This window comes from Chenopodium album, chromosome 27 (assembly GCF_948465745.1).
Source record: "Chenopodium album chromosome 27, dcCheAlbu1.1, whole genome shotgun sequence".
Lineage (NCBI taxonomy): Eukaryota > Viridiplantae > Streptophyta > Magnoliopsida > Caryophyllales > Amaranthaceae > Chenopodium > Chenopodium album.
Window position 1 is genome coordinate 3702507 of NC_137860.1, and position 18875 is coordinate 3721381.

At 35.6% G+C, this 18875-nt stretch overlaps 1 protein-coding gene, 1 long non-coding RNA gene and 2 pseudogenes across 5 annotated transcripts; 1 reads left to right on the forward strand and 3 right to left on the reverse strand.

Moving 5' to 3' along the window:
• Positions 1 to 114: 114 nt before the first annotated feature.
• LOC145621433 (uncharacterized) lies at positions 115 to 2398 on the reverse strand. Its single transcript, XR_014108417.1, has 3 exons — positions 2167 to 2398; positions 917 to 1108; positions 115 to 800 (listed from the first exon to the last, which is right to left on the reverse strand). It is a non-coding gene; the product is annotated as an uncharacterized LOC145621433 (long non-coding RNA).
• Positions 2399 to 4220: 1822 nt separating this feature from the next.
• On the reverse strand, positions 4221 to 10990 carry LOC145619291 (phytochrome C-like). 4 transcript variants are annotated; one of them, XM_081673957.1, is made up of 8 exons: positions 10680 to 10990; positions 7807 to 9948; positions 7472 to 7582; positions 6504 to 7317; positions 6014 to 6310; positions 5552 to 5885; positions 4830 to 4955; positions 4221 to 4605 (listed from the first exon to the last, which is right to left on the reverse strand). In XM_081673957.1, the coding sequence occupies exons 2-6, from the start codon at positions 9896 to 9898 to the stop codon at positions 5672 to 5674; spliced, it is 3528 nt and encodes a 1175-aa protein (XP_081530083.1). In that variant the 5' UTR covers positions 9899 to 9948; positions 10680 to 10990; the 3' UTR covers positions 4221 to 4605; positions 4830 to 4955; positions 5552 to 5671. The 4 variants fall into 4 exon arrangements, with proteins under 4 accessions (XP_081530083.1, XP_081530082.1, XP_081530085.1 ...); XM_081673956.1 differs by having other exon boundaries at positions 4830 to 5885; XM_081673959.1 differs by lacking the exon at positions 10680 to 10990 and having other exon boundaries at positions 4830 to 5885; positions 7807 to 9279; positions 9419 to 9553.
• Positions 10991 to 12524: 1534 nt separating this feature from the next.
• Positions 12525 to 15501, forward strand: LOC145619040 (protein RETICULATA-RELATED 6, chloroplastic-like; annotated as a pseudogene).
• A 632-nt stretch (positions 15502 to 16133) lies between these two features.
• Positions 16134 to 18126, reverse strand: LOC145620624 (alpha-1,6-mannosyl-glycoprotein 2-beta-N-acetylglucosaminyltransferase pseudogene; annotated as a pseudogene).
• Positions 18127 to 18875: the final 749 nt, after the last annotated feature.

Consider the following 18875-nt stretch of genomic DNA (forward strand, 5'->3'; position numbering starts at 1 on the left):
TAAAATGAGTGGTCCATCTATTGTAGCTGCACCAGGGTCCATGGTAGACTTATTGAATGGTCGAAAGTAGTGCACACTCATTATAGAATTAGGCAGAAATTAGCTTAGCTTGCATTCATCAACACTGCCGAAATATATAATACAAATATCTCTAGACTCCTAGTCCTAAATGAATATGGAAACTAGAGAAGATAAGGAAATAGAAAAGATATCATGACAAGATAATTATTCTCCTAAATATATGATATTTCCTAAATATATCCTAATACCCCCCCTCAAGTTGGAGCATTGGGATCGAAAATGCCCAACTTGGAAAGAAGGTTATCAAACTGTGCTTTTCCGAGTGCCTTTGTGAATATGTTCGCCAATTGATCTTTAGTAGACACATGTGACGGGGAAATTAAGCCTTCAGTAATCGCATCTCGAACAAAATGGCAATCAACCTCAATATGTTTCGTACGCTCATGAAACACAGGGTTCCTCGTAATATGCAATGCAGACTCACTATCACAGAACAATTTAATAGCTTTATGATGTTGCACTCCCAAACTTAACAATAAGCCCTTGAGCCACTTTAATTCGCAAGTGGCGCCATTCATACACCTGTACTCCGCCTCTGTAGAAGAAGTAGAAACTGTAGGTTGTTTTTAGTTTTCCAAGAAATCGGTGATTTATTTTGTTTGATATCTTTCTTACATCTTCAAGATCGAACATTAGTTTCTTGGGGTGAGCTGAACAGATGTCCACTATGTCTATACACTGACTGTAAAATCCACCTTAATTTCGCTTCCTACCCTGGTCTGTGTCAAGATCGAACATTAGTTGCTTTATTTTTTTTTGGGTTGTATGAGAGAGAAAGTTGAAGTTTAATAAAAATGAAAAAGGAGAAATTAAAGTTAAAAAAAGAAGTGCTTACAAAATAAGGAGGACGAAGAGAGAATCTGGTGAGGCGAGGTGCATCTGGTGCGGGGATATGTATGTTTCGCGCTGCTCGTTGAAATTCTAAGTGGTACTGATGTGGAGTTGGTGTCGCGGGCCTCGCCATCGGGCTTAGTCAGCCCGCGTCTTTTTGTTGGCCTTTTATTGTTGAGCCCGGTCTCACGTGAGTCTGGTCTCACACAAAACGTTTTGTATGAGTTTTGCCGAAAAAAAATCTATACCTATACTTATCAGATCATATACTTCGTATTATAATGTCTTGTTTTTAGTCATTAACTTTTGTCTATCTCAATTATGTCCTTAAAGCATATAATATGTTTGTCATACATATACTTATAGTGAAAGATTGTATTTCAAAAAATATTATACAAGTATATTATATTTTCCATATTAGTAAATTGAATGTCAATATAAAAGATAAGGTAAATATCATTGCTATTTATATAGTAGTTATCAAATTTCAAAAATAATTTCTTAAATAAATATTTTATTAAATTATTTTTTTGAAAAAAATACTAAGGACACACCAGAAACTTACATGTGTCATTGTTAGCGTGTCTTTTAATATATAGTTATTAATTGATGATATTCAATTTTAAAATTCAGAAATACTTGCGTGGACCTGGTCCACAATAATATTATTGTGGACCCGAGGTTTATACACACGCAACTGACATTATATTGAACATAGTGACCCTTATTTTTAATATAGTAACCTTATTTTTAACATAGTAATCTTTATTAAAAGTTGTATAATGTTTAATACTATTGTGAACTTGAAGTATGACGTTATGACCCTAATTTGAACATAGTGACCTTTATTATTTATATTGACCCTATAAAATATTTCATTAAAAAAATTAACCTCTTATAGCCTATATATTACCAAAATGACTTTTATTTTCAACATAGTGACCTTCATTTTATTATAGTGACATTTTTTTTTATTAATAAAACAACCTTTGTTTCTCTAATGCTAGTGGTTCACGATAAATTAATGTGAACTAGGTCCATTTAAGAATTTGTATTTAAAATTTGTGTGAAAGGATGTAAATTTTATAATTTGTCTAAAAGGCTGTAAAAAAGACATTATAATTGTGATAAAGGCGTAAAATGATTTTAATTTATAGATGCGCGTGGATATAAGACTAGTCTATTTTAGAAAAAGACAAAAGTTAGGACAATTTAATTAAAAACTTTAGAATAGAAAAAGAAAGAAAGACATACATTGTTGACAAAGTCAACTGGGTTAGATTCAGCTTCGTAAAGATGATCAATAACATGTTTAAAATCGGGCAAAAGAGGAAGCGTTTGATCCACCCAAACTCCATTAGCATAGTTCAGCTTCGGTCCATTAACGGCACTTCCGTCGGCGAAGACGTGTGCTACAACCTCCGAACATAGTTTGTTGAGATTATTGGAGGAAAGAGATTTGAGAAAAGAGAGAAGTTGATCAAGAGCTAAGCCGGACGCTCCGGCAGTGATCAAGCTCAGCACAACATGAAGTGATAGAGGTGAGAGGACCAAGTTGGTTTTCTTAGCCTCGTCTGATGACAACACGCTTTCGGTGATTGTCAATGAGACGTCCGTTTGGTTGGTGATTGATTGTTGAAGATCCATCACTTTGGTTTAGACAAATAAACAAGCTAAGATTTTACTATATATATGCTAATAATGCCCAAGGTATAATATAATTTTATTTGATGATGCAATGGATTGTTGGTCTCACGATCTACTATATATATGCTAATAATGTCATATTTCTTTATTTATCATGCTAGTCAATGTACTATTTTAACGATTAATATCTTTAATTTTTGACATTGTAAAATTATAAAAAGTGATATTAATAAAATGTATATACTGAGATGATTTAGAAAAGATACAATTTGATTATTATTGTAGCTAAAACTTACGAAAGCTAGTAAAAATATAATTTGTAATAATAAAGTAATCAGAAATCAAATGGTGTAAACTAAAAAAGCGGAGAAAGTATGAAGAGTTACTATAATATATTGTTCTTTAAAAAACCTGAGTAGAAATTTTTCCAAAGGCAATTTCAATATTAATCGTGAGACCGGCTCTTCTTTATTATCAATCCAAGTTCAAAATTAGACTTTCCCATCCAAAATAAAAAAATAAATAAAAAAAAAAAAAACCCCTTTCAGGACATGTCCTCAACTTGTTTCAGATACTTATTACCTAATTCTTAATAAATTCATATCAGACCAGAACATTCAGATTAGACTCGATCGAAACTTTTATTTATCATTTACTTATTGCTAAATATCGTTAATTGCGTATTATAAAAAATTATGAAAATTACATATTTGAAAAGTTCATGATGAGACGAATCTAACAAGATCCATTTTGACAATGTTTTTCTTTATAGATTATTGTTAAAATACGGTCAAAGTTTAGTCAAATTATTAAATCCGATCAGACCAGATCAGATAATAAAAATTCAGATCAGACCAGATAAGACCTTATGAAGAAAATCAAATTAGATCTTCTTGTTTCAAGTGAAGAGAACAAGTCCTCAATCCTTTCCTATTCTGTTTGTTTATATCAAAATAATGACTTTTTTTTTTAAAGAAAAATAATGGAACTTCAGCAATTAATCAACAACCAAAATGTTAGAAATATTAGGAAATATTATCATATCTTTGAGATTATTATCATTTGTACCCGTTTCCTAGTTTATAGGCTCAAGATTATCTTGAATATCTTTTTGATTTGCTTAGGGGACAATGTACTCTATACATTTTGATTAATTGAATCAATGAGGGTAAGCTTTAAGCCCTACTTTGACATGGTATCAGAACCATCCTAAATTGATATTGCAAATTTATAAAAAAAAATGGAGGACCTAATGCATGGAAGGCGTACAAAGTATAATTTATTCACTAGTTTACATGGTGTTGTGAACTTGTGATTGTGACCTAGTATGAATATCTTTAAAAAGACATTCTCTTCTAGCATCACCATTACTTTAATAAGGAGTACGAAGCAAAATATATGGCCCTGAGATAAACTACAAAAACCATTCAAAGTAATTTTCTTATCACTTTCATAAAACAAAAGTAAAGCCACTTTCTCACAGTATCCAAAAGCCAAAACAAACAATAATTCTGAAAATTTACAATGCAATTCACACTTCTTATCAACCGGGGATAAAGAAATGCAGAAGGCCTGTGTTAAACTTCGCAGCTAACTATCCATTCACGTTCCTTATAAGAGATGACACAATCGGAGCTGTGCTATTCACAGGACAAGCTAAATCCTAGTTAACAATTCTGTTCACTTATTCAGAAATTTAATTATATTTTACAAAGTTACTCGGGGCATCTCCCATGCACGGATGCACCAGATTTTTCCAGACATCAAAAACCAGTACATGACACTACTGTTGTCAAACAAAGTAATTATGTGGAATCAGGATGAGGTATACATGACAAACTTCACTTTTTAAAATCTTGCAAGTCATAACTCCAAAGGGTCAATACCAATACAATGATATAATATCTTCGATGACTTTGTAAGATGTACCTATTACAGTAGAAACATACCCAGGAAGCTCATAATCTGGCTTTGCAAGTTGGAATGTAGGGGACCTGCTTTTCGCATCTGTGTAAACTTTGATGAAATATATGGCCCTGAGAAAAACTACAGAAAGCAGTATACAAAGTTATTCTTTTATCACAAACATAAAGCAAAAGAACAGCTACTTTCTCACAATATCCATAAAGCAGGGCATTTACAGTACGTCAGACGTGAATCTTTATCATGCGAATTCACACTTTCTATTTTCAATGGTTTTATATACTTGATTTGACAGATAAAAATGCAACAAAGAAAGAAGAAGAATAAAGGAATAGCAGTAGACTTACATATGACAATCGATGAAAATGCCAGAAGATCTGTGTAAAACAAAAAATCCATTGATTCCATTCCACTCCTTTCTCTTTATAATGTTGCAGTTGATTTGGGAGATGGACTTACTTTGGCCATTGATTCTATAAAGAAGACTTTCCGTAAAACAATTGAGAGACAGACATAGTTAGAAAGTTTAAGCATAGTCATACACTCATACACACACATATCAAGCAGTGGATTAATGTCAATTAGATGGATGTTGCATATACAAACTGACACTTCTATGAACCTTGAGATATTCTGTCCTCTGTTCATCAGACTTTCTCATATTCTAGCTACAGCTACTGTTATCGAACCACAATCTGAAGACTATCTCCTAGAAGAGAGTACCCTGGAGCCCTCTTTTGCACAAACCCACCTACCTGATTTAGCTACTTCACATATTACAACAGAACAGAAGTGACAGATCAGCGTATATACAAATCTGTTTTATTTTACTCAGCTTCATCCTGTAGAGAAACATCGAAATTAATCTGCACATAGCAGCTCATAGGGTACATGTCACCTCCTTACCGAAATCATTTGAAAGTCATTATTCTGACGAATATCCACCATTTTCAAAGTCCTAAATATCCCCTTCAGCTACAGCCTACAGCTTACTATAAAACCATAAGTTCAGAATGTACATGAGGACTTGAACCACAAAATGGAACACTGAAAGGTGTGAAAGCCCCACCTGCAAACAATGTCTGAAAACTGGTGCTATGCTACAGAGATCAGTTCTTGAACTGCCTTCTTGGAATAAGATTTCTTCCAAGTTTTGACAGCTGCTTTGCTTAAGAAGTTAAAAGTAATTTTAATTGTGGCCAATATCTTGGATGAGCGGAAATTCCAGGTGAATGATGAAAGATGAGTGACCTTCTCCCCTAAGATATTGCAGAGTGCCATTCATGATTCTGACAAGCTTGTGGCTAATGTACAAGCTCAGTCCTTCTCTTGACATGCCTGTGTTTCGGTGGAACATCTCTTGGATCAGATCTTCAGGGACCCCTGGGGATGGATGTATAATCCTGCAAGGAAAAAGACTCGTCAGTATTCATAATTTTATCAGTAATGGATGACAGTAGCATTTGTAGTGTGTTTTCTTCTTATTTTAGGTTTAATTGATCATAACATCAAACTTCCATCAGGTAATTACCTAAATTCAACACGAAGAAGTTGCATCTTTTTTCCTAGAGATTCCCTTTTAGGATTTACCATGAACATAACAGAGGATCCACTGCATGCAGGGGTAAAACGGATAGCAACCGCCAAAAAATCTGAAAGGACTTGCTGTAGCCTCAAATTGTCTCCATCCAGATACATAGAAGATAGACCAGAAGGTGAATTACGCATGAGCTGCACCTGGCTTTCCTGGCTAAAGGGCATTACCTGACTCATGACAGCCTCAAGAGCATCCCCGAGATTGAATTTACCAGTTATGGTTTCCATGTAACTGCAAGCAACAATCAAAACTCAATTTGTAGTATAGGATATTGATAGAAAATTCAAAAAAGAATAAACAATTTTAAGTTGACAGAGAAGTGATATTTTAGCTCAGACAACCACCTTGAATTTTCAAATGAAGGAAGCAGAAAAAAGAAGATAATGAAAAGGAAAGACTCCAAATTCTAAAGTTATTATCTTACCCTTCCTCAATACTTGGGATATCAGTGTCCTCAGTTATCTTCATTAACTGATCTTCACACAATGCCCTTGTCACCAGCAACTGCTTTTGCCCTCCATTCAACTCAGATGATTCCACCAAATTGCGTGTAAATAGCATCCCTTGTATTGGATTTCTGATTTGCTCTCGGAAATATGCTAACTTGTTCAGGGTATTCTCAGCAGCCTTTTTTAAAATCCTCTGCAAATGCATGGTATATTGAAGTTCTGGACTTGGTAAATGGAGAAAACACAAAACTCCAGTGACCTTTCCTTCAGCATCAGTTCGTGGACTTGCAGAGAGCAATGTATCAACACATTTACCATGCCGATCGAAGAACATAAAACACACTTTATCTGCATCCTCACCTCCAATTATTTTATTTAGTAGTATCCTGAGCTTGGTTAAGGTGTCATGATCTTTGACCTGGCAACCATTACTTTCAGTAGTGAACACCTCCCCAAGAAGCATCCGACCAATGGCTTCTTCTTTCCCAAAACCAGATAGTTTCTCCATTGCATCATTCCACTCCAAGCATAGACCTTGCTCATCCATCATAAATATTGGAGGAATAAGATGATTAGGGTTCCTCACAATTCCAGTATAATCCCCCTGCAGTTGAGTATATTTTTCCATAATGACTTTCTGTAAAGTAACATCTTGCCCGATAAAGCAAATTCCTGTAACATTTTCATCCACATCCCGACTACAACATGCATTTACTGAAACCACAGGGTTATCCTTTTCCAGGGAACCAAAGGTTCTTAATCTTACTTCAACATCTTTCTCTTCTATGCCTGCCAATTCAAATTTTCATGGAGATCAGCATAGAAAAATATTAGTAAGGATATAGAGCAAAGTTAATTAATGAATACAAACACATATGATCTCGCACAATCTTACTCAAAGCACATGTGTATACTATGATCACTTGTCAGTATTTTCACATACCTTTCATTTTCTCCTTTTTTTGTTGTTGTTGTTGTTGTTGTTGTTGTGTGTGTGTGTGGGTTATCAAATCAACATCAATGTAAAAATCAACAACCGTGAGGTAATTTGCAGCTACATTAAACATTTCCAGATATAAAAATTACACTATCATGTTCAGCCTAGAGAAAATGATTAAAGTATGAAAATTTTAATTGTTATGCATATGAGTAGCCAAACATCAGTGTGATGAATAATTGAAAAAAAAATACCATCCATCTTTTAACAAAAGATGCTTACTGTTAGTGTGGTAAAATAGCTGGAAGAAGGGAAGACAAATCAGAGTATAGACTGACTACCTTGTACAGCCAAGGAGAGAACATTTTTAATTGTTCCAACTGTTTCATCAGCAACAACATCAACTAAAGGTAAGCCAACTGCTTTCTCTATAAGCAAACCAGTTATTTCCGCCATTCTGACATTCCATCCATTAATGACACCAGACGCGTCCACAGAGAAAATCGGAACAGCAGCTGTTTCAATGAGACGAATCATTTCACCAGTCACAGTTTGGAGTTGATTCACTAGTGAATTATCAACTCCAGGCACATTCACAATCATTTTTGAATTGTTTGTAGTGGTTTTTGAATCATCCGTAATTGTAGCACTATCCTTTAATAATCTTCGTAATATGAGCTGTAATGAATGGATAGCATCCATTTCCATGTCTTCCCAAGGTAGACTTCTCCACTTGACTACCTCTAAGAAGGCATTAAATGATGATCTTGGATGCATCTTTCTTCTATCATCGGTGTCCACAGGGTCATGTTTTGCACCACCCCATTTTATTTCTTTCGCTGTATGGGACCTAAACCAAAACAAGATATCTTGTGAAGTTATCCTAACTGCAACCATCCCACAGACTGCATCCCCAAGTTGTGAAGCATTAGGGTAACCAGCTTCCTTTAGGCTATCAGTACTGAATCCTTTAGTGGGGCCATGGTGATCAACAAGCCACTGAGCTATATCTCTAAGCTGTTCCTCAGTTGGAGTGATACCAAGGACCCATACTTTGCTCTGAAAGATGAGTGCAGCTCCATCGCACTTAATCAGGTCCATTACATTAGGTGATTGGGTAACAATGGCTACGGGGGAGTCTCTCATGAGCATATCACAAAGCACAGTCTGAATTTTCAAAATGTTTTTTTCCCTCATTTGAGCAGCCAAACCAACTTCCTTGTTTATTTGTATGCCAAAGACCTGAACTAAAAGCTCACATGCAGATCTTTGAGGAAATGAAACAAATCTGGATCTTGTGTGATGACACACAACCAAGCCCCATAGCTTTCTTCCTCTCTGTCCATCATTAACCTCATCATCTTCCTCATTAATTGTCACAGCCATTACAAGAGATGCAATGGTACCCATATTTGCCATATATTGTGCATGACAACCATGGGGTGATCTTAAAGTTGATCCACCAAGACTCAGAGGTTGAGTCAATTTTTCATCTTGAATCACCTTCACGGGAGAAGCAAGACAATCACATATCATCCTCACCTTGTTTCTCAAAAACAAAAATCTCGAAGCTTGAGGAATATCTGTTGCCGGATAATGCAAACCAAGATAAGGTTCCAATTCAGGCCTACAATACTCAGCAATCACTTCCCCATGCTCATCGTCATGAAATTTATACACCATAACCCGATCATAACCCGTCAATTCCTTCACTTCGTTAACTAAAACATCACACAAAAGTTGAATATTGTGGCTGGGCAATGATTGTAATCTTGAAACCCCTTTAGCTGCAAGCTTATAAGACTTTAAAGCTCCTGCAGTTGTTACATCTGTATCATCAGCATTTACTGGCTCCAAGTCTATGACCAACCCCACATCAATTCTATGCAGAATGGCATAAAAAGGCTTATGTGAGTTTTTACAATGAACAAGCAAGGGATTGAGAAGATTAACCTCAGAAAGATGTACAGCTTTTTGCAGTGAAGAAGCACTTGATTCTTTAAAAAGTGTTCTTACATCGGTTCCAAGATTTAGAACCTCACGTTGTTGGAAGCTGGGGGCAACAGTTGGATTTAACTCCAACACCTCAGGGGCATTTTTACTGTACGCAAGGATACGGAAGTTCTGCTCATCAATGGCAATCAGACACCCGAAAGACTGGACAAGACTCCCTCTTTGGATCTTTTGAAGGTAGGATGACACTGTTGAAGGAGAGATATTGCTAGTAGAATTTGACAAATTGACATCAACTGAAGATGAATAATCAAAGTGGCGCTTCGACTCATCAAAATCCAAAGCAAGCTTGGCATCAATGGGGGTTTGAGCCATTACCCGGGCATCATGCCTCGAACGAGCCGAACTACCCCTAGAACTTGTCCTCTGAGTTGACCTTGAAGACATCTTACTTGTCCTCTGAGTTGACCTCGAAGACATCTTTCACTGCAACTCTTCTTTCTTCTACAAGCTTATTCAATTAACTCAACCTACACAATAAGAGTATAGTTACTTAATTAATTCCTTACTGCCCAAAATCAACAAAAAACAATAATGGAATTCAAGAAAATAACCCCAATTAATCTTCCAAATGAACGAAAAAAATCCAAATGTGAGGAAACCCCATTTAAGTTAGCCTTCAAAAACAAATGAACAAACAAAAAAACTAATGAACAAAACCCATTTCATTTACTCCTTCAATTATTAAATGTAAATAAAATGTAAGTTCAATAAAACCCATCTCAATAAATAATACATCAGTATTCAAAAGAATAAAAAAAATTCAAATTTGAGTTAAACCCATTTCAAATTAGCATTCAATTACCAAATGAACAAACAAAGATTACAATTTGAATTAAATTTATTTCAATTATTCCTTCAAAAATCAACTGAACAATTCCATTTCAATTAATAATCCTTCAATTATCAAAAAGAACAATTCAAATTTGAGTAAAAACCCAATTCAATTTAGCCTCAAAACACACACAAACTATCCAATTTTCTCACCCAATTCTCATTTCTACATTCTAATCACTTATTTCAGTGCAGCAAATTCAGTAAAATTGCTCACCCACCTAAATTCAAGCAAAATCATGGAGTATAAGCAAATTCACAGCATAATAATCACCATAACAAAATGGACTATAAAATTAGGCATAACACTGCACATTCAATTCAAATCAAAATTCAAATTCATAAAGCTGAAAGAAAATGAACATACCATGTAATTATACAGAAGAGCTTGAAATTAAGAAGAAAACTGGATAGAAGAGAATCATTTAAAAAGCTCTAAGCTTTGATGGTAAGAAGAACACAAAACCCAAATAAAAAAGTGGAGTGAGAATCATGAATTTTTGTTAAAGGTTAATAGAAGTATAGAAATAAATTGGGTCCATCATAGAAGTTGAGAGATGCCTCCAAGCAAAACTCTTACGAGGGAAAGAAAGAAAGAAAGCTGAGTGATTGTTTGATTCATCTTCAATTTTTGGCCCCACATTTGTGGTTATTGGTCAGCCAACATTGTGGTTAAAAAGACTCAAATTTGAAGAATCATGTACAGTACACCAGATTTTATGTTTCTTTTCTATTCTCATTCTCTTATCATTCCACAATTCATGAATTATGACTTTTCTGAGTTCTGTTTTGATAACTTGGGATTACTCTGATGACTATATTGAAATTTAGATAACATGACTCGGGTAGAATTTGTTATATACAGTTGGATGTACCGTACACTCAACTAACCTAAGGTTAGTTTTTGCTCTTCAATGATGATAAAATGAAAAACAATCATTCAAAGTAAGAACAAATATTCATGGATGTACGGTACACATGGGTGTATATAACAACCTCTCTGACTTGAGTTTGAGCTGTAAATTAAAAATCATTTGTTACTTTGCAGGCTTTGAATTATTTAGATAAGTTGCCTTTCAATTAATTTGTATTCATGAATGACTATATGACTAAAATTGATTGGTAGCTTTCAACCTAAACATAAAAGAAACTCAATAGACTATGATCCTAATGACCTGATTAGACTTAAATAATCCTACAACACCACACTAGTTTAATTGTTTGATTGTAGATTTTCTCAAGGAAATCATTAAATAACTTTTTGTAGGCAATAGACCAATAGTTATTTAAAGAACTTTTTTTTACCATAATTTAGGAGGGATGGAGGACAAATGTAAGTGTAACTCATATGCACATGTCTGAAGTCTGATATAGTCATACGATTATACGAAAAACATTGTAATTTCATAGCTGTAACTCTATAAAGTAAGATAATTCTTCGTAAATGAACGTTCATATTTCATGTTCTTTTATCATAATTGTTCATAAGCACTATATGCACTCTATCCTTCAAGTGCATATTGCTTTTATCCATGACTAGAGGTGTCAAAATCAGACCCGATCCGAAATATATCTAATTCGGATTTTGACTCGCGTAGACACAATAATTTAGTATGACTCAACTTTAAAAATTTACATGACTCAACCTCATCAGATCAGATCCGATCATCTGAATTGACACCTCTAACCATGACCTAATTTCCGAAAGAATACAACAATTAATGCGGCCACATAAGCTCATAAATACAACCACGCCAACAAATAGTCCTATAGCTGCATCTACGTACGAGAAACATGTATGAACTATGTTCCCATAAAACAACCAAAATCATTCTTGTTACCCAATTAAATTGCCAAAAAAACCTCCAAAATTTGTCAAAACTAACACATCAAAAAGTCTAAATCAAACATTTTGAGTTCGTTCCAAAACCAAAAACCTTCCTCAAAATTCGACAACAATGGCCACAATTCAAGCCCTTAAACCTTGCTTCTCCATCTCATACAACACTACTCTCAACAAACGTCGCAACCATCTCCAAACAATCACCTCCCCTAACAAAGTCACCTTCCTAAACACTAATAATTCCTACAACATCACCAAGAATGCCATTGTCGTCGATCATCCTAGATCTTTCCCACCAAAACCCGTCCTTGTATCGTCCTCGAGGAGTCTAAGAATGTCGGCCTTATCGGCTTTGACGTTGGATGATCCATGCTTATCGTAACAAAATCCCACCATCGTTATGGGATCGTATGGTTCGTCGCCTTCGGTCATTTAGAGAGGCCTAAACCTGAGTTGGATGTCAAGACTAGCAAACCTGTTCTTGAGGTTAGTGATTCTTAGATTTCAATGTGTTTCTTTGTTAGGGTTTGTGGCATTTAATAAACTATTAAGTGGTTTTAGTTATTATTGAAAGCTTCGTTTAAGGGCAATGATGTAGACGGGTGTATGTATTTATAAATACGAACCAACTTTAATTTGATGCACGTAAACTATTATAAACGTCACGTTTTCATGTCTAGATCATACGTAGTGGAGCATACCAACTAAGCTACCACTTGCCTGCCCTGTTTTGTGTTGTATTATCAGTGTTAAGCTTAATTAAATGTAATTGTGTGATGAAATAATATGTTTATATTTACATGGTGTTAGTCATTATTGAAAGCTTCGTTTAAGGGCAATGATGTAGACGGGTGTATGTATTTATACAAACCATTTTAATTAGATGCACATGAACTATTATACATGTCTCGTTTTCATGTCTAAATCATACGTCGTGGAGCATACCAACTAAGCTAGCACTTGCCTCCCCCGTTTTCTTAATTAAGTGTGTTTGTATGATGAAGAAATATGTTATTAACATGGTGGTTTATCCTGATACAATTTACTGATTGGTGTGGCTTTTGAAGGCTTCAGTTGGGGATTTTGATCACAACAACAGCGATAACATTGGTAAAGGCAATGTGGGTGGTGGTGATAAGGGTGGTGGAGGGTCTGGGGACGAAGATGATTACTTTTGAGGATTTTGACGATGATGAGGAGGGAGACGACGAAGGACTGTTCAGTCGCAGGATATCTCTGCCAGAGGTATGCAAACAACAGTATAGATTGTATATGTGTATTTTAGGATTCATTTACAACGAGCCAACAGGCAACAGCCAATAAGTGTTTTCTGTGAAATTTCAGCTGTTTGATAGAGTTTTCATTGATGCGGTATTGAGTGAGTGGCAGAAGACATTGCTTGATTTACCTGCAGGAATTCGTCAAGCATGTGAACTGGTACTAAAGCTATAGTTTACAGCATTGTTTATTTATGATCAATTTTAGGCCGTAAACTTGGATTTTCATTGATGTCAGGGTGCAGTAAGTTCAGCTCAATTGGTGAAATACCTGATGAATGAGGCGAGGCCATCCTTCACAAGAGCACTACATCGAAGGCTTCATAAGGACATTTCAAGGGAATTCCTTGGGAGGTATAAACTAAAACTTGCCATCTTCAATCGGTGCATTTGCAATCATAACCTTGGCTTCGACTCATCTAGTGCCGTAATAGCAGATCAATGCTGTCATTAAATCACTTGAATTCTTAATGCAGATTATATGACCATACTATACGATTTACTGACATGTATTTCATACAATGAGTGTTAATGGAATGAACTGAGCATAATATATGACCTTAAATCCTCGATATGCTGCAACAGGATAATGGCAGACCCTTCGTTTATGCATAAGCTTCTGTTTGAGCAGTTTGTCACTATTGCTTGTTCTGTTCGGTCAGAACTGAAAAACCGGAAGGGCAGGTATGACCTTAATGTCTTACTGCTTTTAGAAACAATAGTAGTCGACTCTTCCCTAAGTTCCATTCCCTCTGATGTAACAATCTCATTGCATTGACAATCATCAAACAGCTGCCGGACCAAAGTTTTGTTTTTGTTTGTAACAGAATAAAGGAGGAATGGGATTTAGCACTTATAAATGTACTCACAGTAGCAGCGTGCAATTTAGTAATTGTTTGGTCACTCGCTCCTTGCTGCTCATATGCCAATACCTTCAGCTCTGATCTACAGAACACACTGCAGAAGCTCCCAAACAACATATTTGAAGCAAGTTATCGTTATAGAGAATTTGATCTGCAGAAAAGAGTTCTGTCTTTTTTATGCAAGGCTGTACAATTTAGTTTAGTGGGATTTACAGCAGGGGCACTTCAGAGCGCCTTGTTACATCTCTGTACTAAAGGAAAAGAGAGAAGGTTGATTTAAGCACTTCATCTTTGTCTTTTATTTGTTTTGTACAGAATTTCTTATATGTGAATCATACAAGTAGGTTGTCTGTGCCAATACCACCTGCAAATACAAATGCACTCGGATATGGAGCTTTCCTCGGCCTCTACACAAATTGGAGGTATCAGATGATGTGTGGGATGGATAAACTGCTATACAACCATTTCAATGTGGTTGGAGTTTCCCTCTTTTTCACTGCAGCTTTCAGGTTCGTTTTACCAGCACTTCCTCCTCCCCTCTCCCTCCCATTAATATGAATTGACAAGTTTTCAAGCACTCGTAATTTCTGTTCTTCCCCTTCTGGTTAACTGCGTATCTACAATGTTTTATATAGTTTTAGTAAATTGAGTAGGGGGGAAAAAACGTAAAACAAGTTGAAGTTTTCCCCCCTTGAAGTGACTCTGTAAGAAGGCATAATTTACTTGAATTATTTCCCAGGATTTTGAATTCACAGCTAGGGGAACTTTCAAGGACAGTGTGGCTTGATACAGAGAGCTTTGCACCAGTGCCTCCTAAGGCACAGAGCGATAAGTCTCAGAAGAAAAGGAGAGTTATACGGAGGAAAGTACTTGCAGTATAGCATAATAGTTCCTCTTCTTTCAGTAGCACCATTGTCACTCTTTTTTGTCATTACAAGAAAGGATCTGGGACCTGATTCCTCAGCTAGTCAAGAAGTTGAGCAGTTACTTGAATAGTACAAAGGCAAGATGAAGCGGCATATATGAGCTTATATGTAATTTTCGCCATGTTCAGTGCTAAGCTGATGTCGCAATAGAAGGTTATATGTTTATGTGTCATTGCAGCACCATGCAAAGAACACACAAAGATGCAAACCTATGATACCAACAGTTATGTGTCCAAGGAAGTTACTTGAACAACATGGGATGAACTATGAAGTGGTGTAGGGCAGTTATTTAGACTCTAAAGTCTAAATATATTATCTTATAAGCTTTCCAACAATTTTTTCAGAACAGAAATCTAGATTCATATAGCAAGCACCAAATCCATCTTGTTTATTCTTGATGTACGCATCAGATTAAGCAGGTGAGATTTCATTAAAATACTTTTTCTGCCCATATACAACTACTATGTCATACATGTTTAAAACAGGTTTTGTGGAGGAGCAATCATTTATTATGTTTAAAACAGGTTTTGTGGAGGAGCAGTCATTTATTCTACATAGGGGTTCTACACCTTAACAAAAAAAAAAAAGGCTAGCTGGTTGAATGAATGAATCAAGTGGTTTGCAGAAAGCACTATACTGGAAATACCACCCCAAAAAAACAAAAAAAAAAAAAAAAACACACACATAATAGCTGCAAGCTCCACACATCAGTAGATAATGTTCCAAGAAAAGGTGTGTTAAGAATGATAATGCCCCAAACTTGGTTTAGGAAACATGGCTCGCTGGAGATAGATGGTGTCAAAAAAAAAATAAGTCACCAGAGTTCTGCTCTATCAGCATGAAATGAGGTTATTATGCAAAATAAAGTATGCTGTGGCATAATAGCCCTAATAAAGGTGATGAACACATGAGAGAAGGCAATAGGTGAAAATGTATTCAAGCAGATTTTTACTAAAAAATAATAAAACTAAATACAATAGCATCTCTCTAATTACCTGAATATTTGTTAGTGATAACAGTATACAAGGCATTTTAAAATTAAAGAGCACCAAAAATGTAGGATGCAAAATCTAAATCTACCCAAAAAGAACACTCTGTATAAGAACACAATAGATACTCTTACAATGTCACAGATGAGGATGCTTGACTTAGACCATCGCGTCTAATGACTCTAATCAGCAAAGCAGCACAGGCCTCAAAAGTAGGAATGAATAAACTTGCGAGTCATTGATGATACATGGAGGCAAAATCCAGACATAGCTTATGGTCTCTTGCATCTCCCCATCCTCCCCAACCTTTGAATCCAGCTTTATACCCCGCTTGATGGTCATAAAAAAACACATCCCACTGTGGGCTAATGTTCACAACTCTGTCATCATTCTGTACTTCAATGTTTACAGAACCATCGTCTAAGCATGCATCTTTATCCCCTTGGCCTTGATGTAACCCACATTTCCCAAAGTGAATAGCACTACTTCTAGGTCCTCGTAATGTATATACAGGACTCCCAAATGAGGGATAAACCTGAGACCACATTGTTATGTCCCAATTGTACTCATCAAAAAAACAAAATTCTTCAGCCTTGTTGTGGATTTTCTTCCAGACTGTCCGATTAAACGAGTACCCAACATTCCCCATTCTCTCTGCAACCAATGATGCAATACCTTCTCCTCTAGTTTTCACATCCCAGGGAGCCAAATTAACAGCATAACAACTCGAACACTTCTTAGGTTTCAGCTTTATAAGAAGCTGAAGATTCCTATAAGCATTGGGAAATATAAAGTGATCTTCTTCAATGAAAAGTATATGACCTAAGTGATCCTTAGTCTCCTTCAATCCATCCCACACCGTGTTCATCATCCACCACCAATGATGCTTCAAAGAGACAATCTTCGGGGACCTATGGTTCCCATACTGATCAGGGTTTCCAGCACACTTCTTTTCACTAGCATCATCCTTATCCCTACAGTCTAAAGGCGAAACACCAGGGAAACTATCACTAAAGATATGAGGAGAATACGGCGCAAAAATCTGCTTAACTTGACAGAATTTAACACCTTCCACAATCTTATTCATCTCTTCAAAATACCCATCATGACTAACTATAAGTAGAGTCTCATTAATCCCCTCTACTCGCGACAAGCTATCAACAACCACTTTTAGATACTGTGGTCTATTATGAACATACAAAACAATCACAACATGATCCTTAGGCAAACTTGGATACAAATCCAAATTCCGGGGAGGCAAATTGTTCCGTTCCTCCAACGATTTCGACAATTCATTCTGTTTTGGCAAGTTAATGTCCCGGTGTTTCAGAACAGAACCCGGTTTCAGATTATCATGTACACTCTCATCATACCCAATTGCAGAATTAGTTCTAATTAGTGAAACAAACAATAAAACCAATGATGTAGCAATGACTGAAATCAGCACATATCGCCCAAAACTACTAACTCTAACAGGAGGTTTTTTGTTTGGAATCATGGCAGCCGAAACAGACATTATATCCAAAATTAACCAATTTCACTAGAACTGCAATTAATAGGGAAAAATATCAAGAAAGAGAAGAAATTGTAACCTCATTTGTTGTAATCTTACTGAAGTTGAATCCTCCAGAAAAACCCTTTACTGTAAAATTCAATTAACTATTTCTACGTTGAAAAATCAGCAATTCCAAGTGAGAAATCAGCACCCAAAAAACCCTAAATTCGATTTAATGCTAGAAGAAGAATTAAATCGGAGAAATTGTGATGGGGTAAAGAAGGTGAAAGATCTGAACTTGGAAGTTTAAAGGGTGAAATTTGATGAATTTGGGAGATAAAAGAGTTAAAGGGGTTGGGACTTGGGAGGAGATTGATGATGGACTATTCAGAAAGAGAAAATGACTGAGAGAGGACTTTGAAGTCAAGACTTGCGGCAGAGGACTTTTCTTTGGCTGTTTTTGGTAGATGTTTGTAATGAGGAAGAATTACTTTGATTTTTTTTTTTTAATTTTTTTTTTTTTTTTTTTTTTTTTTTTTGAAAGAGATTATCAATATCCCGGCATCTCTCATAAGTGATCTCAAAGTCACAAGGTGAGATTTTTTTTTTTTTTTTTTTTTTTTTTTTAAGGTAAGATGAAGGACTCTACTAAACCGACACTTCTCACAGATTGAGCCAGTTCAGCTCCCCAAGTCAGCACTAGAGAGAAAGTGACAAGATGAGTTCCCTACCAACTCCTAAGTTTTGCTTGATTTTTTTGGTGTTTAGGGAGCCACAAGGGCGGGGATGAGAATCGATCTCAGGATCTCCTGGAATCGGAAAGGAAGCTCTTATCACTTGAGCTATCCCTGACTCTCCCCAAGCTTTACTTGGTAATAGACATTGTAACTGATGTTGATTAAAAGGCATCAAATCAAAGTTTTTTTAAATTTTTATTTGAGTTGTTCATTATAAATGAGATTGAATGATGTCAATCTAAAAATTATGCATGACTAAAATAATAAGAGAATTAATTTTCCTGTGACTAATAAATAGGGGATTTCCTAGTTTACATATGATCATTAACTATATAATTATAACATATAATTAAGGATGTATTTTAATTTTTTAGTTTTGTTTATCCTATAGGGCATGGGATTGTATGCCTATGTATAATTTGTTTTCATTGAT

Bases quoted from the DNA above. Each gene is read 5' to 3' on its own strand.
- LOC145619291 (XM_081673957.1), bottom strand. From the start codon at position 9,898: ATGTCTTCGAGGTCAACTCAGAGGACAAGTAAGATGTCTTCAAGGTCA. The intron at 7,318-7,471 runs GTATGTGAAAAT...TTGAATTGGCAG, and splicing joins AAAAAAGGAGAAAATGAAAG to GCATAGAAGAGAAAGATGTT. The intron at 5,886-6,013 runs GTAATTACCTGA...TTTTCCTTGCAG, and splicing joins CTTCTTCGTGTTGAATTTAG to GATTATACATCCATCCCCAG.